We start from the raw sequence: 23,635 nt of genomic DNA, 5'->3' as shown, positions 1-23,635 counted from the left end.
TGACGTCTTTAGAGGGCGGAGCTGAGCGGCGTTTGTTTATCTGATGGTCGTTAATGACGTCTTTAGAGGGCGGAGCTGAGCGGCGTTTATTTATTTGATGGTCCTTAATGACGTCTTTAGAGGGCGGAGCTGAGCCGCTTTTGTTTATCTGATGGTCGTTAATGACGTCTTTAGAGGGCGGAGCTGAGCAGTTTGTTTATTTGATGGTCGTTAATGACGTCTTTAGAGGGCGGAGCTGAGCGGCGTTTGTTTATCTGATGGTCGTTAATGACGTCTTTAGAGGGCGGAGCTGAGCGGCGTTTGTTTATCTGATGGTCGTTAATGACATCTTTAGAGGGCGGAGCTGAGCGGCGTTTGTTTATCTGATGGTCCTTAATGACGTCTTTAGAGGGCGGAGCTGAGCGGCGTTTGTTTATCTGATGGTAGTTAATGACGTCTTTAGAGGGCGGAGCTGAGCGGCGTTTGTTTATTTGATGGTCGTTAATGACGTCTTTAGAGGGCGGAGCTGAGCGGTGTTTGTTTATTTGATGTTTGTTAATGACGTCTTTAGAGGGCGGAGCTGAGCGGCGTTTGTTTATTTGATGTTTGTTAATGACGTCTTTAGAGGGCGGAGCTGAGCGGTGTTTGTTTATCTGATGGTCGCTAATGATGTGTTTAGAGGGCGGAGCTGAGCGGTGTTTGTTTATTTGATGGTCGTTAATGACATCTTTAGAGGGCGGAGCTGAGCGGCGTTTGTTTATCTGATGGTCCTTAATGACGTCTTTAGAGGGCGGAGCTGAGCGGCGTTTGTTTATCTGATGGTAGTTAATGACGTCTTTAGAGGGCGGAGCTGAGCGGCGTTTGTTTATCTGATGGTCGTTAATGACGTCTTTAGAGGGCGGAGCTGAGCGGCGTTTGTTTATTTGATGGTCCTTAATGACGTCTTTAGAGGGCGGAGCTGAGCCGCTTTTGTTTATCTGATGGTCATTAATGACGTCTTTAGAGGGCGGAGCTGAGCAGAGTTTGTTTATTTGATGGTCGTTAATGACGTCTTTAGAGGGCGGAGCTGAGCGGCGTTTGTTTATCTGATGGTCGTTAATGACGTCTTTAGAGGGCGGAGCTGAGCGGCATTTGTTTATCTGATGGTCGTTAATGACGTCTTTAGAGGGCGGAGCTGAGCGGCGTTTGTTTATCTGATGGTCCTTAATGACGTCTTTAGAGGGCGGAGCTGAGCGGCGTTTGTTTATCTGATGGTCGTTAATGACGTCTTTAGAGGGCGGAGCTGAGCGGCGTTTGTTTATCTGATGGTCGTTAATGACGTCTTTAGAGGGCGGAGCTGAGTGGCGTTTGTTTATCTGATGGTCGTTAATGACATCTTTAGAGGGCGGAGGTGAGCGGCGCTTGTTTATTTGATGGTCCTTAATGACGTCTTTAGAGGGCGGAGCTGAGCGGCGTTTGTTTATCTGATGGTCGTTAATGACGTCTTTAGAGGGTGGAGGTGAGCGGCGCTTGTTTATTTGATGTTCCTTAATGACGTCTTTAGAGGGCGGAGCTGAGCGGCGTTTGTTTATCTGATGGTCGTTAATGACGTCTTTAGAGGGCGGAGCTGAGCCGCTTTTGTTTATCTGATGGTCGTTAATGACGTCTTTAGAGGGCGGAGCTGAGCAGAGTTTGTTTATTTGATGGTCGTTAATGACGTCTTTAGAGGGCGGAGCTGAGCGGCGTTTGTTTATCTGATGGTCGTTAATGACATCTTTAGAGGGCGGAGCTGAGCGGCATTTGTTTATCTGATGGTCGTTAATGACGTCTTTAGAGGGCGGAGCTGAGCGGCGTTTGTTTATCTGATGGTCCTTAATGACGTCTTTAGAGGGCGGAGCTGAGCGGCGTTTGTTTATCTGATGGTCGTTAATGACGTCTTTAGAGGGCGGAGCTGAGCGGCGTTTGTTTATCTGATGGTCGTTAATGACGTCTTTAGAGGGCGGAGCTGAGTGGCGTTTGTTTATCTGATGGTCGTTAATGACATCTTTAGAGGGCGGAGGTGAGCGGCGCTTGTTTATTTGATGGTCCTTAATGACGTCTTTAGAGGGCGGAGCTGAGCGGCGTTTGTTTATCTGATGGTCGTTAATGACGTCTTTAGAGGGTGGAGGTGAGCGGCGCTTGTTTATTTGATGTTCCTTAATGACGTCTTTAGAGGGCGGAGCTGAGCGGCGTTTGTTTATTTGATGGTCCTTAATGACGTCTTTAGAGGGCGGAGCTGAGCCGCTTTTGTTTATCTGATGGTCGTTAATGACGTCTTTAGAGGGCGGAGCTGAGCAGAGTTTGTTTATTTGATGGTCGTTAATGACGTCTTTAGAGGGCGGAGCTGAGCGGCGTTTGTTTATCTGATGGTCGTTAATGACGTCTTTAGAGGGCGGAGCTGAGCGGCTTTTGTTTATCTGATGGTCGTTAATGACGTCTTTAGAGGGCGGAGCTGAGCGGCGTTTGTTTATCTGATGGTCCTTAATGACGTCTTTAGAGGGCGGAGCTGAGCGGCGTTTGTTTATCTGATGGTCGTTAATGACGTCTTTAGAGGGCGGAGCTGAGCGGCGTTTGTTTATCTGATGGTCGTTAATGACGTCTTTAGAGGGCGGAGCTGAGCGGCGTTTGTTTATCTGATGGTCGTTAATGACGTCTTTAGAGGGCGGAGGTGAGCGGCGCTTGTTTATTTGATGGTCCTTAATGACGTCTTTAGAGGGCGGAGCTGAGCGGCGTTTGTTTATCTGATGGTCGTTAATGACGTCTTTAGAGGGCGGAGCTGAGCGGCATTTGTTTATCTGATGGTCGTTAATGACGTCTTTAGAGGGCGGAGCTGAGCGGCGTTTGTTTATCTGATGGTCCTTAATGACGTCTTTAGAGGGCGGAGCTGAGCGGCGTTTGTTTATCTGATGGTCGTTAATGACGTCTTCAGAGGGCGGAGCTGAGCGGCGTTTGTTTATCTGATGGTCGTTAATGACGTCTTTAGAGGGCGGAGCTGAGTGCCGTTTGTTTATCTGATGGTCGTTAATGACATCTTTAGAGGGCGGAGGTGAGCGGTGCTTGTTTATTTGATGGTCCTTAATGACGTCTTTAGAGGGCGGAGCTGAGCGGCGTTTGTTTATCTGATGGTCGTTAATGACGTCTTTAGAGGGTGGAGGTGAGCGGCGCTTGTTTATTTGATGGTCCTTAATGACGTCTTTAGAGGGCGGAGCTGAGCGGCGTTTGTTTATTTGATGGTCCTTAATGACGTCTTTAGAGGGCGGAGCTGAGCCGCTTTTGTTTATCTGATGGTCGTTAATGACGTCTTTAGAGGGCGGAGCTGAGCGGCGTTTGTTTATTTGATGGTCCTTAATGACGTCTTTAGAGGGCGGAGCTGAGCCGCTTTTGTTTATCTGATGGTCGTTAATGACGTCTTTAGAGGGCGGAGCTGAGCAGAGTTTGTTTATTTGATGGTCGTTAATGACGTCTTTAGAGGGCGGAGCTGAGCGGCGTTTGTTTATCTGATGGTCGTTAATGACGTCTTTAGAGGGCGGAGCTGAGCCGCTTTTGTTTATCTGATGGTCGTTAATGACGTCTTTAGAGGGCGGAGCTGAGCGGCGTTTGTTTATTTGATGGTCGTTAATGACGTCTTTAGAGGGCGGAGCTGAGCAGAGTTTGTTTATTTGATGGTCGTTAATGACGTCTTTAGAGGGCGGAGCTAAGCGGCGTTTGTTTATCTGATGGTCGTTAATGACGTCTTTAGAGTGCGGAGCTGAGCGGCATTTGTTTATCTGATGGTCGTTAATGACGTCTTTAGAGGGCGGAGCTGAGCGGCGTTTGTTTATCTGATGGTCCTTAATGACGTCTTTAGAGGGCGGAGCTGAGCGGCGTTTGTTTATCTGATGGTCGTTAATGACATCTTTAGAGGGCGGAGGTGAGCGGTGCTTGTTTATTTGATGGTCCTTAATGACGTCTTTAGAGGGCGGAGCTGAGCGGCGTTTGTTTATCTGATGGTCGTTAATGACGTCTTTAGAGGGTGGAGGTGAGCGGCGCTTGTTTATTTGATGGTCCTTAATGACGTCTTTAGAGGGCGGAGCTGAGCGGCATTTGTTTATTTGATGGTCCTTAATAACGTCTTTAGAGGGCGGAGCTGAGCCGCTTTTGTTTATCTGATGGTCGTTAATGACGTCTTTAGAGGGCGGAGCTGAGCAGAGTTTGTTTATTTGATGGTCGTTAATGACGTCTTTAGAGGGCGGAGCTAAGCGGCGTTTGTTTATCTGATGGTCGTTAATGACGTCTTTAGAGGGCGGAGCTGAGCGGCATTTGTTTATCTGATGGTCGTTAATGACGTCTTTAGAGGGCGGAGCTGAGCGGCGTTTGTTTATCTGATGGTCCTTAATGACGTCTTTAGAGGGCGGAGCTGAGCGGCGTTTGTTTATCTGATGGTCGTTAATGACGTCTTTAGAGGGCGGAGCTGAGCGGCGTTTGTTTATCTGATGGTCGTTAATGACGTCTTTAGAGGGCGGAGCTGAGTGGCGTTTGTTTATCTGATGGTCGTTAATGACGTCTTTAGAGGGCGGAGGTGAGCGGCGCTTGTTTATTTGATGGTCCTTAATGACGTCTTTAGAGGGCGGAGCTGAGCGGCGTTTGTTTATCTGATGGTCGTTAATGACGTCTTTAGAGGGCGGAGGTGAGCGGCGCTTGTTTATTTGATGGTCCTTAATGACGTCTTTAGAGGGCGGAGCTGAGCCGCTTTTGTTTATCTGATGGTCGTTAATGACGTCTTTAGAGGGCGGAGCTGAGCAGAGTTTGTTTATTTGATGGTCGTTAATGACGTCTTTAGAGGGCGGAGCTGAGCGGCGTTTGTTTATCTGATGGTCGTTAATGACGTCTTTAGAGGGCGGAGCTGAGCAGAGTTTGTTTATTTGATGGTCGTTAATGACGTCTTTAGAGGGCGGAGCTAAGCGGCGTTTGTTTATCTGATGGTCGTTAATGACGTCTTTAGAGGGCGGAGCTGAGCGGCATTTGTTTATCTGATGGTCGTTAATGACGTCTTTAGAGGGCGGAGCTGAGCGGCGTTTGTTTATCTGATGGTCCTTAATGACGTCTTTAGAGGGCGGAGCTGAGCGGCGTTTGTTTATCTGATGGTCGTTAATGACGTCTTTAGAGGGCGGAGCTGAGCGGCGTTTGTTTATCTGATGGTCGTTAATGACGTCTTTAGAGGGCGGAGCTGAGTGGCGTTTGTTTATCTGATGGTCGTTAATGACGTCTTTAGAGGGCGGAGGTGAGCGGCGCTTGTTTATTTGATGGTCCTTAATGACGTCTTTAGAGGGCGGAGCTGAGCGGCGTTTGTTTATCTGATGGTCGTTAATGACGTCTTTAGAGGGCGGAGGTGAGCGGCGCTTGTTTATTTGATGGTCCTTAATGACGTCTTTAGAGGGTGGAGCTGAGCCGCTTTTGTTTATCTGATGGTCGTTAATGACGTCTTTAGAGGGCGGAGCTGAGCAGAGTTTGTTTATTTGATGGTCGTTAATGACGTCTTTAGAGGGCGGAGCTGAGCGGCGTTTGTTTATCTGATGGTCGTTAATGACGTCTTTAGAGGGCGGAGCTGAGCGGCGTTTGTTTATCTGATGGTCCTTAATGACGTCTTTAGAGGGCGGAGCTGAGCGGCGTTTGTTTATCTGATGGTCCTTAATGACGTCTTTAGAGGGCGGAGCTGAGCGGCGTTTGTTTATCTGATGGTCGTTAATGACGTCTTTAGAGGGCGGAGCTGAGCGGCGTTTGTTTATCTGATGGTCGTTAATGACGTCTTTAGAGGGCGGAGCTGAGTGGCGTTTGTTTATCTGATGGTCGTTAATGACGTCTTTAGAGGGCGGAGCTGAGCGGCGTTTGTTTATCTGATGGTCGTTAATGACGTCTTTAGAGGGTGGAGGTGAGCGGCGCTTGTTTATTTGATGGTCCTTAATGACGTCTTTAGAGGGCGGAGCTGAGCGGCGTTTGTTTATTTGATGGTCCTTAATGACGTCTTTAGAGGGCGGAGCTGAGCCGCTTTTGTTTATCTGATGGTCGTTAATGACGTCTTTAGAGGGCGGAGCTGAGCAGAGTTTGTTTATTTGATGGTCGTTAATGACGTCTTTAGAGGGCGGAGCTGAGCGGCGTTTGTTTATCTGATGGTCGTTAATGACGTCTTTAGAGGGCGGAGCTGAGCGGCATTTGTTTATCTGATGGTCGTTAATGACGTCTTTAGAGGGCGGAGCTGAGCGGCGTTTGTTTATCTGATGGTCCTTAATGACGTCTTTAGAGGGCGGAGCTGAGCGGCGTTTGTTTATCTGATGGTCGTTAATGACGTCTTTAGAGGGCGGAGCTGAGCGGCGTTTGTTTATCTGATGGTCGTTAATGACGTCTTTAGAGGGCGGAGCTGAGTGGCGTTTGTTTATCTGATGGTCGTTAATGACGTCTTTACAGGGCGGACGTGAGCGGCGCTTGTTTATTTGATGGTCCTTAATGACGTCTTTAGAGGGCGGAGCTGAGCGGCGTTTGTTTATCTGATGGTCGTTAATGACGTCTTTAGAGGGTGGAGGTGAGCGGCGCTTGTTTATTTGATGGTCCTTAATGACGTCTTTAGAGGGCGGAGCTGAGCCGCGTTTGTTTATCTGATGGTCGTTAATGACGTCTTTAGAGGGCGGAGCTGAGCAGAGTTTGTTTATTTGATGGTTGTTAATGACGTCTTTAGAGGGCGGAGCTGAGCAGCGTTTGTTTATTTGATGTTTGTTAATGACGTCTTTAGAGGGCGGAGCTGAGCGGCGTTTGTTTATCTGATGGTCCTTAATGACGTCTTTAGAGGGCGGAGCTGAGCGGCGTTTGTTTATCTGATGGTCGTTAATGACGTCTTTAGAGGGCGGAGCTGAGCGGCGTTTGTTTATCTGATGGTCGTTAATGACGTCTTTAGAGGGCGGAGCTGAGTGGCGTTTGTTTATCTGATGGTCGTTAATGACGTCTTTACAGGGCGGACGTGAGCGGCGCTTGTTTATTTGATGGTCCTTAATGACGTCTTTAGAGGGCGGAGCTGAGCGGCGTTTGTTTATCTGATGGTCGTTAATGACGTCTTTAGAGGGTGGAGGTGAGCGGCGCTTGTTTATTTGATGGTCCTTAATGACGTCTTTAGAGGGCGGAGCTGAGCCGCGTTTGTTTATCTGATGGTCGTTAATGACGTCTTTAGAGGGCGGAGCTGAGCAGAGTTTGTTTATTTGATGGTTGTTAATGACGTCTTTAGAGGGCGGAGCTGAGCAGCGTTTGTTTATTTGATGTTTGTTAATGACGTCTTTAGAGGGCGGAGCTGAGCAGCGTTTGTTTATCTGATGGTCGTTAATGACGTCTTTAGAGGGTGGAGCTGAGTGGCGTTTGTTTATTTGATGGTCGTTAATGACGTCTTTAGAGGGCGGAGCTGAGTGGCGCTTGTTTATTTGATGGTCCTTAATGACGTCTTTAGAGGGCGGAGCTGAGCGGCGTTTGTTTATCTGATGGTCTTTAATGACGTCTTTAGAGGGCGGAGCTGAGCAGAGTTTGTTTATTTGATGGTTGTTAATGACGTCTTTAGAGGGCGGAGCTGAGCAGCGTTTGTTTATTTGATGTTTGTTAATGACGTCTTTAGAGGGCGGAGCTGAGCAGCGTTTGTTTATCTGATGGTCGTTAATGACGTCTTTAGAGGGCGGAGCTGAGCAGAGTTTGTTTATTTGATGGTCGTTAATGACGTCTTTAGAGGGCGGAGCTGAGCGGCGTTTGTTTATCTGATGGTCGTTAATGACGTCTTTAGAGGGCGGAGCTGAGCGGCTTTTGTTTATCTGATGGTCGTTAATGACGTCTTTAGAGGGCGGAGCTGAGCGGCGTTTGTTTATCTGATGGTCCTTAATGACGTCTTTAGAGGGCGGAGCTGAGCGGCGTTTGTTTATCTGATGGTCGTTAATGACGTCTTTAGAGGGCGGAGCTGAGCGGCGTTTGTTTATCTGATGGTCGTTAATGACGTCTTTAGAGGGCGGAGCTGAGTGGCGTTTGTTTATCTGATGGTCGTTAATGACATCTTTAGAGGGCGGAGGTGAGCGGCGCTTGTTTATTTGATGGTCCTTAATGACGTCTTTAGAGGGCGGAGCTGAGCGGCGTTTGTTTATCTGATGGTCGTTAATGACGTCTTTAGAGGGTGGAGGTGAGCGGCGCTTGTTTATTTGATGGTCCTTAATGACGTCTTTAGAGGGCGGAGCTGAGCGGCGTTTGTTTATTTGATGGTCCTTAATGACGTCTTTAGAGGGCGGAGCTGAGCCGCTTTTGTTTATCTGATGGTCGTTAATGACGTCTTTAGAGGGCGGAGCTGAGCAGAGTTTGTTTATTTGATGGTCGTTAATGACGTCTTTAGAGGGCGGAGCTGAGCGGCGTTTGTTTATCTGATGGTCGTTAATGACGTCTTTAGAGGGCGGAGCTGAGCGGCATTTGTTTATCTGATGGTCGTTAATGACGTCTTTAGAGGGCGGAGCTGAGCGGCGTTTGTTTATCTGATGGTCCTTAATGACGTCTTTAGAGGGCGGAGCTGAGCGGCGTTTGTTTATCTGATGGTCGTTAATGACGTCTTTAGAGGGCGGAGCTGAGCGGCGTTTGTTTATCTGATGGTCGTTAATGACGTCTTTAGAGGGCGGAGCTGAGTGGCGTTTGTTTATCTGATGGTCGTTAATGACGTCTTTAGAGGGCGGAGGTGAGCGGCGCTTGTTTATTTGATGGTCCTTAATGACGTCTTTAGAGGGCGGAGCTGAGCGGCGTTTGTTTATCTGATGGTCGTTAATGACGTCTTTAAAGGGTGGAGGTGAGCGGCGCTTGTTTATTTGATGGTCCTTAATGACGTCTTTAGAGGGCGGAGCTGAGCCGCGTTTGTTTATCTGATGGTCGTTAATGACGTCTTTAGAGGGCGGAGCTGAGCAGAGTTTGTTTATTTGATGGTTGTTAATGACGTCTTTAGAGGGCGGAGCTGAGCAGCGTTTGTTTATTTGATGTTTGTTAATGACGTCTTTAGAGGGCGGAGCTGAGCAGCGTTTGTTTATCTGATGGTCGTTAATGACGTCTTTAGAGGGTGGAGCTGAGTGGCGTTTGTTTATTTGATGGTCGTTAATGACGTCTTTAGAGGGCGGAGCTGAGTGGCGCTTGTTTATTTGATGGTCCTTAATGACGTCTTTAGAGGGCGGAGCTGAGCGGCGTTTGTTTATCTGATGGTCTTTAATGACGTCTTTAGAGGGCGGAGCTGAGCAGAGTTTGTTTATTTGATGGTTGTTAATGACGTCTTTAGAGGGCGGAGCTGAGCAGCGTTTGTTTATTTGATGTTTGTTAATGACGTCTTTAGAGGGCGGAGCTGAGCAGCGTTTGTTTATCTGATGGTCGTTAATGACGTCTTTAGAGGGTGGAGCTGAGTGGCGTTTGTTTATTTGATGGTCGTTAATGACGTCTTTAGAGGGCGGAGCTGAGTGGCGCTTGTTTATTTGATGGTCCTTAATGACGTCTTTAGAGGGCGGAGCTGAGCGGCGTTTGTTTATCTGATGGTCGTTAATGACGTCTTTAGAGGGCGGAGCTGAGCCGCGTTTGTTTATTTGATGGTCGTTAATGATGTCTTTAGAGGGCGGAGCTGAGCGGCATTTGTTTATTTGATGGTCGTTAATGACGTCTTTAGAGGGCGGAGCTGAGCGGCATTTGTTTATTTGATGGTCGTTAATGACGTCTTTAGAGGGCGGAGCTGAGCGTTTGTTTATTTGATGTCTGTTTTCTGCTAATTATCCAGTCATCATGTAAAATAACTAATCAGTCCTGTTTAATTGGATTCAATCAGTTTAATTATCGTCTCAGATAGTAATGTAGTTTAATAAATGCTGCTGTTTGTTCCGACTAATCAAACCTCACAAAGTCTTCATGTTGTGATGTCACATTCACTCAGATTCCGATCTGAACTAAAAGTCTTTTTCAAGAGTTTCGTTAACTTTGCGGTTTAGTCTTAGTCCTTATTCAGGATCTCGGCTCTAGATCAGTTCTGCTGCTGTATGAACTCGCTGTACTGTTTTACCCTTTAGCTGAGGACTAGTCTTAGTCCTGAGGACTAGTCTTAGTCCTCATCCTGCTGCACTGATTCTAAACTGGTTCGCATGCACGGTGACAGGGGTAATTATGGGATGTTTGTAAGGTTCACGCGTGAAGTGAAACACGCACCACTGCAGACGAGCGCGACAGTCAAACACTTACACATCACGAGACTTTCCCACAGCAGCGCTGAGTCAACACAAATCCAGCGCGAGCGCGTCAGCAGCACGAAGGGTGAAATTACCTGGCACGCGCGTGTCCTTCCCCAGTTTGCTGTGCACGAGCCTGTGTGTCCGCTCGAGCTTCAACCAAATACACAGAAGCGCTGAACCGTAAATTTGCTAATTTGTTGATAATCAGAAGGCGCGAGGCTCCATCCTCCGCTCGTGCAGAGCTCCTCCGATTCCCCTCTGAAGCTGCAGGATAGAGGGAGCAGCCCGCGAGACCTCAGAGGACTGATGAAGTGCGCGCGCGCAAGCGTGTCTGTGTGTGCGCGCGCAGACTCTGAAGAAGAGCAACAGCTCTCACACACACACACACAGTAATAACACACACACACACAGTAATAACACACACAAATACACACACACAGACAGTAATAACACAGAGTAATACACAGACACAGTAATAACACACACATGCACAGTAATAACACACAGTAATACACACACACACAGTGTAACAATACACAGTAATAACAGACTAATAGCACACTCTCGCAGAGTAATCACACACAGAGTAGTAACACACAGTCTCACAGATTAACACACACAGTAATAACACATACACAGAGTAATACCACATACTCTAGTACATGTGTGAGTACTCACACACACACACTCAGAGTAATAATACTCTCATTCAGAGTAATAACTCTCAGAGAGTAATACGCACAGTAACACCATGCGCACACAGTAATAACACAGTAATACAAACACTCTCACAGAGTGATACACACACAGTAATAAATACACTGTCTCAGAGTACTAAACACACACTCTCAGAGTAACACACAGAGTAACACCATGCACACACAATAATAACACAGTAATAACACAGTAATACACAGAGTAGTACACACACAGTAATACACACACTCTCAGAGTGATACACACAGAGTAATAATACACTCTGAGTAATAACACACTCACAGAGTAATACACACAGAGTAACACCATGCACACACAGTAATAACACACAGTAATACACAGAGTAGTACACACACAGTAATACACACTCACAGAGTAAACACACAGAGTAATACATACACTGTCTCAGAGTAATAAACACTCTCACAGAGTAACACACACAGAGTAATAATACACACTCACAGAGTAATAATACACTGTCTCAGAGTAATAAACACACTCTCACAGAGTAACACACAGAGTAATAATACACACTTACAGAGTAATAACACAAACTCACAGAGTAATACGCACACACACACATACACACACAGTAATATGCACAAACACAAATACACACAAACACACTCACAGTAATACACACACCCAGAGTAATAACTCGCACACACTCTCAGAATAATAACAAACACACTCTCACAGAGTAATAACACACACAGTAATACACACACACAGAAATAACACAGACACACACACACACACAGAGTAATACAAATGTACAATCGGAAAAATAAGACACAAAATAATACACACATGCACACTCTGAGTAATAACACACTCATAGTAATAACATACTGTCACAGAGTAATAACACACACAAAGAGCAATACTCGGAGAGTAACACACACACACAGTAATATACACACACACTCAGAAATAACACAGATACACACTCACAGAGTTACACACACATAGGGTAACACACACACACACACACACAGACTAATAACACACACACACACACTCAGAAATAACACAGATGCACACTCACAGAGTAACACACACATAGGGTAACGCACACACACACACGAGACTCAACTCAGACATAACCTCAAAGACTTGCATTTTAACCTTACACTGCACATTATAACCGTTTGCCGGTGAAGTGCTGTGAACTCCGTCCTTTAAAAGCTTCCTATTTAAATCTGGGGGGTTAAGGTGGAGAGCGGCTCACGTGGTGAAGTGAGTCTCCAGGCCACCCGGTTCTTTTTGGATTTCAGTTCCACCTTAAAAGCAGCCATAGCAGAGTGACCATAGAGTCCAGACTGTTTAAGAAATACACTCCACTCCACTCAGCAGTATCAGAACTGTCTGTTTATTCACAGGAGGTTTCAGCAGAATGACCATCATCATCATCATCATCATCATCATCATCATCATCATCATCATCACCACAACAGCCCACTACACACTTCCCAGCCACATAGCGCAGCCTCCAAACACACCACTTTAAACCCACTCAGCTATCTGTAAACATGCTCTCTGACAGATTTTCTCCGAGTCAATTAAAGCGATACTTCTGCAACACATTCACACACACAACACACACATTCACACCCCCCCCACACACACACACACACACACACAGCACAACACACACACACACACACGCACACACACAGCACAACACACACACACATTCACACACACACACACACAGGACAACACACACACACATACACACAGCACAACACACACACACACACACACACAGCACAACACACACACACACACACACAGCACAACACACACACACACAACACAGACATTCACACACCCCCCACACACACACACGCACACACAACACCACACACAACACACACATTCACACCCCCCCCCCCCCCCCCACACACACACACACACGCACACACACAGCACAACACACAGGACAACACACACACACACACACAACACACACATTCACACCCCCCCCACACACACATGCACGCACACACACAGCACAACACACACACACACAACACACAGATTCACACCCCCCCACACACACACATGCACGCACACACACAGCACAATACACACACATTCACACACCCCCCCCCCACACACACACACACACGCACACACACACACACACATTCACACACACAGGACAACACACACACACACACACACACACACACACATACACACAGCACAACACACACACACACGCACACACACAGCACAACACACACACACAACACACACATTCACACCCCCCCACACACACACGCACACACACAGCACAACACACACACACACATTCACACACACACACACACACAGCACAACACACACATTCACACACACACACACACACACACATTCACACACACAGAACAACACACACACACACACAAACACACAGCACAACACACACACACACATTCACACACACAGCACAACACACACACACACATACGTCATCTAACCCATCATCATCTGAAGTGTGGGCACTGAAGACTCGTTTGGACGAGGAACAGACAGAAGATACAATTTTCACTGAAGCATCGCTTTAAAGTTCACTAGTAGAACATTCGCAAATCTGAGTTTGCCTATTCGCTAAAAGGTTCAAGCAAAACAAGAGAAACACATCAAACCAGAGAGGAGCTCCCGTTCTCCTCCATCTCGCCCGTGAGCTTCACTGAAAGGGAGGAAGATCAGCCGACACCTTTTCAGACTCGCTCGCTTCCTTTCGTTACTGTCTGTGGAGCAACACTGTTTTTAAAATGCCAAAACGAAACATCGCCGGACGTCACCCACAGTGACCGATCAATGCCCAGGACGCCAACGTGGAGAACATCACTCCCCACACGTTATTCTGAACGGGAAACAGTTTACTTATTACTGTATCTGTCAGTTTCGAGACGTTTACATCGTCTTAGTCCTTCAAATTTCATACAATTTTTGTTTCGCGTTTACTTTTCTGTCAATCAACTACATTAAAGAGACACTGCGTTTACGTGATCTTAGAGCGCCCTCAGCTGGCAGTCTGAGAGCACTACACTGATTATTTGTGAGTTTTTGTTGAAAGCCTCATTACAGCACCTCCTGCTGGCAGTCTGTGAGCACTGCGGCTGCGATTGTGTGAAATGCTGCATTATAGCGCCCCCGGTTGTCAGTCTATGAGCACTGCAGCTGTGATTATTTCAGGATTTTGTGGTACGGGTAGAGGTTGAGGGCAGAGGTGAAGGCGCGGATGTCCATGATGGCCGTAGCTGTGGTCAGTGTTTGTGATGGAGACAGGAAAGTGAGTCTGGACACTTCACCATACAGAGAGGCACTGCTGCCCCCCCCGTCCTCTCCTTCAGCCGCAGGGGGGTCATTCTCTTCTGGACCAAAACCCACCACCTACACACACACACACACACACACACACAGCAGACTATTAGAGGAAGGACTTTGACAGTTAGCTCCACTCACCACACTCTGATTGGTTGAATAGTGTTCTCATGTTACAGTGATGTTCGTGATGTTGAGTTCTATTAACTGTGGAATTAAATCACTGAACAGAACCTGCAGGGAATGGCTGCTTTAATAAAACATCACAGTACAATATGACAAATATTTAAACATTTTATTTATTATTATTAATCACTGCAGTAAACTGTGCAGTGTTTTCAAGTTAGTCATGCAATATAACAGTTAAATATTATTCCATTAACAACAGGAATAGGTGGCGTTTTCCTGCTCCCACAGTTTTCTCCTCGTGAAGATCGTATTAATGAGTCGATTAGTGGACCTAGAACCGCTGTCCTGCAGAAACTCCTCCAGCTCAGACAACACAAGCGCAGTGAGAATCACAGCAGCGCGAGGGTTCAGACGGTTACATAAGCACTACAACACCACAGGCTCCAGTAAACATCCACAGGGGAACGACTCTCACAGAGGAGACGGACGAGGAGCTGTTCACAGAAAAATCTCTAAACGGCCAAAATCTACATCTAATTTCCCCATTTAAAAAGTGCACTTTATGTACCAAACACTAAATTATCAATTAAAATGATCATTTTCCAGCCTCCCAGTTTCCCCTTACAGTTAAACAGTTACTGTGCCTTTAAGACTGATATATGTAAATGAGCTCTTGTGTGTTTGGTTGTCTCTCAAGAGCAGTTTGGACAAACACTTTTTATAACTGTAGCTGAATGGGTGGGGCTAAACTGCTGTAACTGAATGGTGGAGCTAAACCGCTGTAGCTGAATGGTGGAGCTAAACCGCTGTAGCTGAATGGTGGAGCTAAACCGCTGTAGCTGAATGGGTGGACCTAAACCGCTGTAGCTGAATGGGTGGAGCTAAACTGCTGTAGCTGAATGGGTGGACCTAAACCGCTGTAACTGAATGGGTGGACCTAAACCGCTGTAACTGAATGGGTGGAGCTAAACTGCTGTAGCTGAATGGGTGGGGCTAAACCGCTGTAGCTGAATGGTGGAGCTAAACCGCTGTAGCTGAATGGGTGGACCTAAACCGCTGTAGCTGAATGGGTGGAGCTAAACTGCTGTAGCTGAATGGGTGGAGCTAAACTGCTGTAGCTGAATGGGTGGACCTAAACCGCTGTAGCTGAATGGGTGGAGCTAAACTTACATGTACACTGAGTTTTCTGCTGGTTTCTCCTCTGTGCACCATAAACCAGCTCACCAGCTCAGCTTTGGTCATCAGCTTCAGAGCATCAATCTATAAACACACACACACACACACCAGTAACACACACACACACACAGGTCTTGATGATGCATCAATCTACCTTAATGGAGCATATTTTCAATATCAGCAACACATATTGTGGCTGTTTCTGATAAAATGATGATTCTGTTCCTCAACCTTTTTTAGTAGTAATAGCTTTGGGTAGTTGCTACTTCAGCACACTAGGTGACACTGTATCCCTTTACAGTTTAAACAGGAGAGAAGTCGTCTAGCCTTTCATTTACCTGTTTGTAGCCAAGATAGTTAACTAGCTATTATACACATAAAACTATTCCCAGTTAGCTAGCACTAGCAATCTTCTGTTAGCACAGTTAACCAATGCTTTTTTCAGCATAGTTACATTTCATACACAAATAATAGAGATATTCACAAAAAATGACCCCCCCCCACAAACAAGAGCTTCCCCATCAGACTCCACTTTAGACCACAGGATACTGAGGTGGAATTTCACTGTTCCTGCACACCGTTAAGCCCACAGGACACGATGAAGCTCTAAGTTTACCATAAGAAGTGTGGAGTGAAGCGTGTGAAGTGAGTGTGGAGTGAAGCGTGTGAAGTGAGTGTGGAGTGAAGCGTGTGAAGTGAGTGTGGAGTGAAGCGTGTGGAGTGAAGCATGTAGAGTGAGTGTGGAGTTAGTGTGGAGTAAAGCGTGTGAAGTGAGTGGAGTAAAGCATGTGGAGTGAAGCATGTAGAGTGAGTGTGGAGTGAAGCGTGGGGAGTGAAGCGTGTAGAGTGAGTGTGGAGTAAAGCGTGTGGAGTGAAGGGTGTAGAGTGAGTGTGGAGTGAAGCATGTAGAGAGAGTGTGGAGTTAGTGTGGAGTAAAGCATGTGGAGTGAAGCATGTGAAGTGAAGCGTGGGGAGTGAAGCGTGTGAAGTGAGTGTGGAGTGAAGCGTGTGGAGTGAGTGTGGAGTAAAGTGTGTGGAGTGAAGCGTGTGAAGTGAGAATGGAGTAAAGCGTGGGGAGTGAAGCATGTGACGTGAGTGTGGAGTGAAGCGTGTGAAGTGAAGCGTGGGGAGTGAAGCGTGTGAAGTGAGTGTGGAGTGAAGCGTGTAGAGTGAGTGTGGAGTAAAGAGTGGGGAGTGAAGCATGTAGAGTGAGTGTGGAGTAAAGCGTGGGGAGTGAAGCGTGTAAACTGAGTGTGGAGTAAAGCGTGGGGAGTGAAGCGTGTGAAGTGAGTGTGGAGTAAAGCTTGTGGAGTAAGTGTAGAGTGAAGCGTGTGAAGTGAGTGTGGAGTAAAGCGTGGGGAGTGAAGCGTGTGAAGTGAGTGTGGAGTAAAGTGTGTAGAGTGAGTGTGGAGTAAAGCATGGAGAGTGAAGCGTGTAGAGTGAGTGTGGAGTAAAGCGTGTGGAGTGAAGCGTGTAGAGTGAGTGTGGAGTAAAGCGTGTGGAGTGAAGCGTGTGAAGTGAGTGTGGAGTGAAGCGTGTGGAGTGAGTGTGGAGTAAAGTGTGTGGAGTGAAGCGTGTGAAGTGAGAATGGAGTAAAGCGTGGGGAGTGAAGCATGTGACGTGAGTGTGGAGTGAAGCGTGTGAAGTGAAGCGTGGGGAGTGAAGCGTGTGAAGTGAGTGTGGAGTGAAGCGTGTAGAGTGAGTGTGGAGTAAAGCGTGGGGAGTGAAGCGTGTAAACTGAGTGTGGAGTAAAGCATGGGGAGTGAAGCGTGTGAAGTGAGTGTGGAGTAAAGCTTGTGGAGTGAGTGTAGAGTGAAGCGTGTGAAGTGAGTGTGGAGTAAAGCGTGGGGAGTGAAGCGTGTAGAGTGAGTGTGGAGTAAAGCGTGTAGAGTGAGTGTGGAGTAAAGCATGGAGAGTGAAGCGTGTAGAGTGAGTGTGGAGTAAAGCGTGTGGAGTGAAGCGTGTAGAGTGAGTGTGGAGTAAAGCGTGTGGAGTGAAGCGTGTGAAGTGAGTGTGGAGTGAAGCGTGTAGAGTGAGTGTGGAGTAAAGCGTGGGGAGTGAAGCGTGGGGAGTGAAGCGTGTAGAGTGAGTGTGGAGTAAAGAGTGGGGAGTGAAGCATGTAGAGTGAGTGTGGAGTAAAGCGTGGGGAGTGAAGCGTGTAAACTGAGTGTGGAGTAAAGCGTGTGGAGTGAAGCGTGTAGAGTGAGTGTGGAGTAAAGCCTGGGGAGTGAAGCGTGTAGAGTGAGTGTGGAGTAAAGCGTGTGGAGTGAAGTGTGGAGTAAAGCGTGTGGAGTGAAGCGTGTAGAGTGAGTGTGGAGTAAAGCCTGGGGAGTGAAGCGTGTAGAGTGAGTGTGGAGTAAAGCGTGGGGAGTGAAGCGTGTAGAGAGAGTGCGGAGTAAAGAGTGTGGAGTGAAGTGTGGAGTAAAGCGTGTGGAGTGAAGTGTGTAGAGTGAGTGTGGAATAAAGCGTGTGGAGTGAAGTGTGGAGTAAAGCGTGTGGAGTGAAGCATGTAGAGTGAGTGTGGAGTAAAGCCTGGGGAGTGAAGCGTGTAGAGTGACTGTGGAGTAAAGCCTGGGGAGTGAAGCATGTAGAGTGAGTGTGGAGTGAAGCGTGTAGAGTGAGTGTGGAGTAAAGCGTGGGGAGTGAAGCGTGTAAACTGAGTGTGGAGTAAAGCGTGGGGAGTGAAGCGTGTGAAGTGAGTGTGGAGTAAAGCTTGTGGAGTGAGTGTAGAGTGAAGCGTGTGAAGTGAGTGTGGAGTAAAGCGTGGGGAGTGAAGCGTGTAGAGTGAGTGTGGAGTAAAGCGTGTAGAGTGAGTGTGGAGTAAAGCATGGAGAGTGAAGCGTGTAGAGTGAGTGTGGAGTAAAGCGTGTGGAGTGAAGCGTGTAGAGTGAGTGTGGAGTAAAGCGTGTGGAGTGAAGCGTGTGAAGTGAGTGTGGAGTGAAGCGTGTAGAGTGAGTGTGGAGTAAAGCGTGGGGAGTGAAGCGTGGGGAGTGAAGCGTGTAGAGTGAGTGTGGAGTAAAGAGTGGGGAGTGAAGCATGTAGAGTGAGTGTGGAGTAAAGCGTGGGGAGTGAAGCGTGTAAACTGAGTGTGGAGTAAAGCGTGTGGAGTGAAGCGTGTAGAGTGAGTGTGGAGTAAAGCCTGGGGAGTGAAGCGTGTAGAGTGAGTGTGGAGTAAAGCGTGTGGAGTGAAGTGTGGAGTAAAGCGTGTGGAGTGAAGTGTGGAGTAAAGCGTGTGGAGTGAAGCGTGTAGAGTGAGTGTGGAGTAAAGCCTGGGGAGTGAAGCGTGTAGAGTGAGTGTGGAGCAAAGCCTGGGGAGTGAAGCATGTAGAGTGAGTGTGGAGTAAAGCGTGGGGAGTGAAGCGTGTAGAGTGAGTGTGGAGTAAAGAGTGTGGAGTGAAGTGTGGAGTAAAGCGTGTGGAGTGAAGTGTGTAGAGTGAGTGTGGAATAAAGCGTGTGGAGTGAAGTGTGGAGTAAAGCGTGTGGAGTGAAGCATGTAGAGTGAGTGTGGAGTAAAGCGTGGGGAGTGAAGCGTGTAGAGTGAGTGTGGAGTAAAGAGTGGGGAGTGAAGCATGTAGAGTGAGTGTGGAGTAAAGCGTGGGGAGTGAAGCGTGTAGAGTGAGTGTGGAGTAAAGAGTGGGGAGTGAAGCATGTAGAGTGAGTGTGGAGTAAAGCGTGGGGAGTGAAGCGTGTAAACTGAGTGTGGAGTAAAGCATGGGGAGTGAAGCGTGTGAAGTGAGTGTGGAGTAAAGCTTGTGGAGTGAGTGTAGAGTGAAGCGTGTGAAGTGAGTGTGGAGTAAAGCGTGGGGAGTGAAGCGTGTAGAGTGAGTGTGGAGTAAAGCGTGTAGAGTGAGTGTGGAGTAAAGCATGGGGAGTGAAGCGTGTAGAGTGAGTGTGGAGTAAAGCGTGTGGAGTGAAGCGTGTAGAGTGAGTGTGGAGTAAAGCGTGTGGAGTGAAGCGTGTGAAGTGAGTGTGGAGTGAAGCGTGTAGAGTGAGTGTGGAGTAAAGCGTGGGGAGTGAAGCGTGGGGAGTGAAGCGTGTAGAGTGAGTGTGGAGTAAAGAGTGGGGAGTGAAGCATGTAGAGTGAGTGTGGAGTAAAGCGTGGGGAGTGAAGCGTGTAAACTGAGTGTGGAGTAAAGCGTGTGGAGTGAAGCGTGTAGAGTGAGTGTGGAGTAAAGCCTGGGGAGTGAAGCGTGTAGAGTGAGTGTGGAGTAAAGCGTGTGGAGTGAAGTGTGGAGTAAAGCGTGTGGAGTGAAGCGTGTAGAGTGAGTGTGGAGTAAAGCCTGGGGAGTGAAGCGTGTAGAGTGAGTGTGGAGTAAAGCGTGGGGAGTGAAGCGTGTAGAGAGAGTGTGGAGTAAAGAGTGTGGAGTGAAGTGTGGAGTAAAGCGTGTGGAGTGAAGTGTGTAGAGTGAGTGTGGAATAAAGCGTGTGGAGTGAAGTGTGGAGTAAAGCGTGTGGAGTGAAGCATGTAGAGTGAGTGTGGAGTAAAGCCTGGGGAGTGAAGCGTGTAGAGTGACTGTGGAGTAAAGCCTGGGGAGTGAAGCATGTAGAGTGAGTGTGGAGTAAAGCCTGGGGAGTGAAGCGTGTAGAGTGAGTGTGGAGTAAAGCGTGGGGAGTGAAGCGTGTAGAGTGAGTGTGGAGTAAAGAGTGGGGAGTGAAGCATGTAGAGTGAGTGTGGAGTAAAGCGTGGGGAGTGAAGCGTGTAGAGTGAGTGTGGAGTAAAGAGTGGGGAGTGAAGCATGTAGAGTGAGTGTGGAGTAAAGCGTGGGGAGTGAAGCGTGTAGAGTGAGTGTGGAGTAAAGCCTGGGGAGTGAAGCGTGTAGAGTGAGTGTGGAGTGTCTGACCTCTCGGCTCAGCCTGTTGAAGATGTACTGCTGTGTGAGAACCTCGGTCCAGTTGCGGTCGACCTCCTCTCCGAGGTGAGTGTCCTCACAGCCCTTCAGCTTCACCAGAGCGGTCACCTGGCTCCTGAACGCTTCGTCACTCAGGCTGGACATTTTCTCCCCAAAGCTCTGCAGGAACTCCTCAATCTTCAGCTCCACCAGCTCCGTACTGCACACAGTTATGGTTACAGTCTGGAGAAGACCTGCACCCGGCGACGCTTAACTGAGTTACCATGGTAACAGCCATAGCGACAGAGACAACTCACTGCCACATGTTGGTGATGTGAACATCTACATCACTATCACAGTTACTGTAAACATGTAAATGTGTGCTCGGTGCTGAAGGTGGATATCATACCTACAGAACCACCTGCTACAGTTAACATTTCAGAACATCCTCAGACACGGAGTCTAGACTCAGACTGAAAAGGAATAGAACCATAACTCGGCTCTGCGTCAACAGCAGGAACAGCCTCAGAGAAGAAGAGGTCAGACAAGACTGAGAGAAACAGCATCAGACTGTGAAATTGATCAGAAATTCAAAATTCTGATCTTTATTTTTACATTAAATACAGTTCAGACGCCAAATATCAAAGACGAGATGATCACTTTTACTGAACTGTGCTTCATGATGTTCGGAGATTCCGGTTCTCTCACAGTCCATAACTGCTGAGTTAAAGGCACCCTCTCGAAATAACCAGACAAAAAAAGTGTTGCCATTATTATTATTACTATTAGAGTTTTATGTTTATGTGACAGAAATCCTCGCGCTTGCTAACGGCTGCACCAGCTTATAAGTTTGTTTTTGTCTCATCCAAAACGACCAGTCACAGAGCTGCTTTAACGTCAGTGAAAAGTTGTCACCCTGCCAATTGACGGTAGACTCACTTGAACTTAGTGGCCTGCGTCTCCACGGTGACGGAGAACCCTAGGACCCCTGAGGTGTTTCTGCAGGTGGGATACACATGATACCTACAGAGAAATGACACGTGATGATTGTATCACTGTGAAAGTCGTGAACAGAAGCCAAACATTTCTGCACTCAGACTCACCCCAACGTCTCTTTGGTCCTCAGGAAGTCAAAGCAGGGCTCCTCCATGTGCATCTGAGACACAAACACACACGTCATTCACTTGAGTGCATCAGCGGGAGGCAGCGCAGCTCCTCTAACACAGGGCAGTGAGGAAAGGGCTTAATGGCCACTGGACAGAATGGTTAAAGGATAGAAAAGCTAAGGGCTAGAGCAGCAGGGGGGTTCCAGAGTAGAAGGGTGGAGGAATTAAGGGATAGAAAGGTTAAAGGAGTTAAGAGTCTCACTCACCACCAGCAGCTCCATCAGTGTGTGTTCACGCAGGTTCTTCGGTCCAGACTACAGAGAATAAAGCACAATAACAATCACACTAAAGGCTTTGATGAAAGCAAGTAATAATCAACATATTTATTAGCAGGAAAACACATACACTATAAATAAATCAACACACAGTCAAAGGCAGTGAGGAGTTTAAAGGGCTCCTGTTACCTGGTACTAAACTTTTAACATGAGGCAGCATCTCTTTAATTATTATCTAATAATAACAAAATAAAGGCTTAAGGGGCTTAAGAGATGTAGGGGGAGTTAACCCCTCTAACCTTCTACCTCTCTACCCCTCTATACATTAATATCATTTGCATATTAAAAGTGTGAAGCTATTACTTGGTAATAAGCTGTAATGTGAGGTGGCGCCTCTTATCTTATTATTATTTAAAAATAAAATATAGGGGGCTTAAGAGATGCAGGGGGTTAACCCCTTTACCCCTCCATACATTAATATAGTTTGCGTATTAAAGTGTAAAGTTGTTACCTGGTAATAAACTGTAACTTCTGAATTGGCGTCTCCTTTATTGAGGGATTTAACTTTACACAGATGATGTTTTTGCGGCAGCTCCACCACTCTGAACAGAACAGGGACCTCTACTGACAGCTTCTGGAACTGCAGCTTACTGCAACACACACACACACACACACACACACAGTAAGACACTGCACAGACCACACTCCGAAATAAGTCTAGAATAAATCTCAGACTCTTACTCTGTGACGTACTGCAGAAACTGCACAGACTCCTGCAGACAACAAGCAGCAGCTCTTTAAAGCTCCGTACACTTACGCTTTCAGTGACAAGTTCCTGCATCAACTGCACTGAAAACTGAAATATTACCTCAAAATAAAACCAAAATTCATTCTGAGTGAAGTTCATGTCCACAATAAAACTAATCAAATTAACATCCAGTAGTAAATTACGAGAAAATTAATATCCAAAACATAATTAAGCTAAAATAATATTCAGTGATGTTACAATAAACTTAATATCTAAAATAATGTTAATATTTGAAACATACTGATGTGATTTTGATGGGGGTGGGGGTTGGGGGGTGAAAGTGGGCATGTACACATGATGTTTTTGGCTAAACTCTCTCTAAAGAAGCTCTGAAGACGTGAGTGTGTGCCCGGTTCCTCACCATGCTGGTGAAGTTTCCCTGAACGAGACCCTCAGCGAACAGTTCCCGCTTAAAACTGTTTACAAACTCCATCAGCTCGTCCACGCTCAGCCCGTCCACCACAGCCTGGTACTTCTGGATCATGGACCAGCGCGCATGTTCCAGGACCAGCAGCCGGACGTCCCTGCAGGAGATACATCAGCAAACAAGGTGTGTTAATATGCTAACATCAACAATCACTAACGGCACTAATTCTCCTTTCCAGTTTGACCCTTCGCTCCGAGTCCCTCCGAGTCCATCCTTAGATGATCAAATCAAATCAAATTTATTTGTAGTGGTTTTTACAACTGATGACGTCACAAAGCAGCTTCACAGAATTCCAGTAAAGACAAAGTTTTAACATTAATATAAAACCCCCGGTGAGCAAGCCAGGGGCAGCAGAGCTGAGGGAGAAACCTTGGGAGGAACCAAGTCTCACCAGGGGGGACCCGTCCTCCTCTGGTCAGACTACCTACAGAGTTATTATACCACTAATATTAATAGCAGCAATATTAGTAGTAGTAATAGCTCGGAGTCCAATGATAATAAATGAAATATTTATTACTTAATATTAAGTATTAAATATAGTTAGAGTCCAACTCACTTGCCCAGTTTCTCCGGTTTGATCAGGATGTTGAAGTAAGTCTT

General features: G+C 47.0%; 2 protein-coding genes across 3 annotated transcripts in view; both read right to left on the bottom strand.

The window, feature by feature from the left end:
• The window catches only part of si:dkey-193b15.8 (protein FAM163A), a 33,488-nt gene extending 22,975 nt beyond the window's left edge, over positions 1–10,513 (bottom strand). Inside the window, exon 1 of the mRNA XM_017687780.2 lies at positions 10,322–10,513. The gene's annotated coding sequence lies outside the window, so the exon portion shown is untranslated. The remainder of the gene's footprint in view (positions 1–10,321) is intronic.
• Positions 10,514–13,302: 2,789 nt separating this feature from the next.
• The window catches only part of nrd1a (nardilysin a (N-arginine dibasic convertase)), a 31,658-nt gene continuing 21,325 nt past the window's right edge, over positions 13,303–23,635 (bottom strand). For both annotated transcript variants that reach the window (XM_037532783.1, XM_037532784.1), the window contains exons 22-31: positions 23,592–23,635; positions 22,970–23,132; positions 22,542–22,573; positions 22,312–22,450; positions 21,792–21,839; positions 21,523–21,575; positions 21,359–21,442; positions 20,432–20,639; positions 15,585–15,674; positions 13,303–14,354 (exon numbers count right to left, since the gene is read on the bottom strand). The exon at positions 23,592–23,635 is cut by the window's right edge and continues 84 nt beyond it. In XM_037532783.1, coding sequence (XP_037388680.1) covers positions 14,148–14,354; positions 15,585–15,674; positions 20,432–20,639; positions 21,359–21,442; positions 21,523–21,575; positions 21,792–21,839; positions 22,312–22,450; positions 22,542–22,573; positions 22,970–23,132; positions 23,592–23,635 — 1,068 coding nt within the window. In that variant the 3' untranslated portion in view covers positions 13,303–14,147. The remainder of the gene's footprint in view (positions 14,355–15,584; positions 15,675–20,431; positions 20,640–21,358; positions 21,443–21,522; positions 21,576–21,791; positions 21,840–22,311; positions 22,451–22,541; positions 22,574–22,969; positions 23,133–23,591) is intronic.

This window comes from Pygocentrus nattereri, chromosome 2, assembly GCF_015220715.1.
Source record: "Pygocentrus nattereri isolate fPygNat1 chromosome 2, fPygNat1.pri, whole genome shotgun sequence".
Taxonomy (NCBI): Eukaryota; Metazoa; Chordata; class Actinopteri; order Characiformes; family Serrasalmidae; genus Pygocentrus; species Pygocentrus nattereri.
This window is presented reverse-complemented; position numbering and strand designations above follow the sequence as displayed.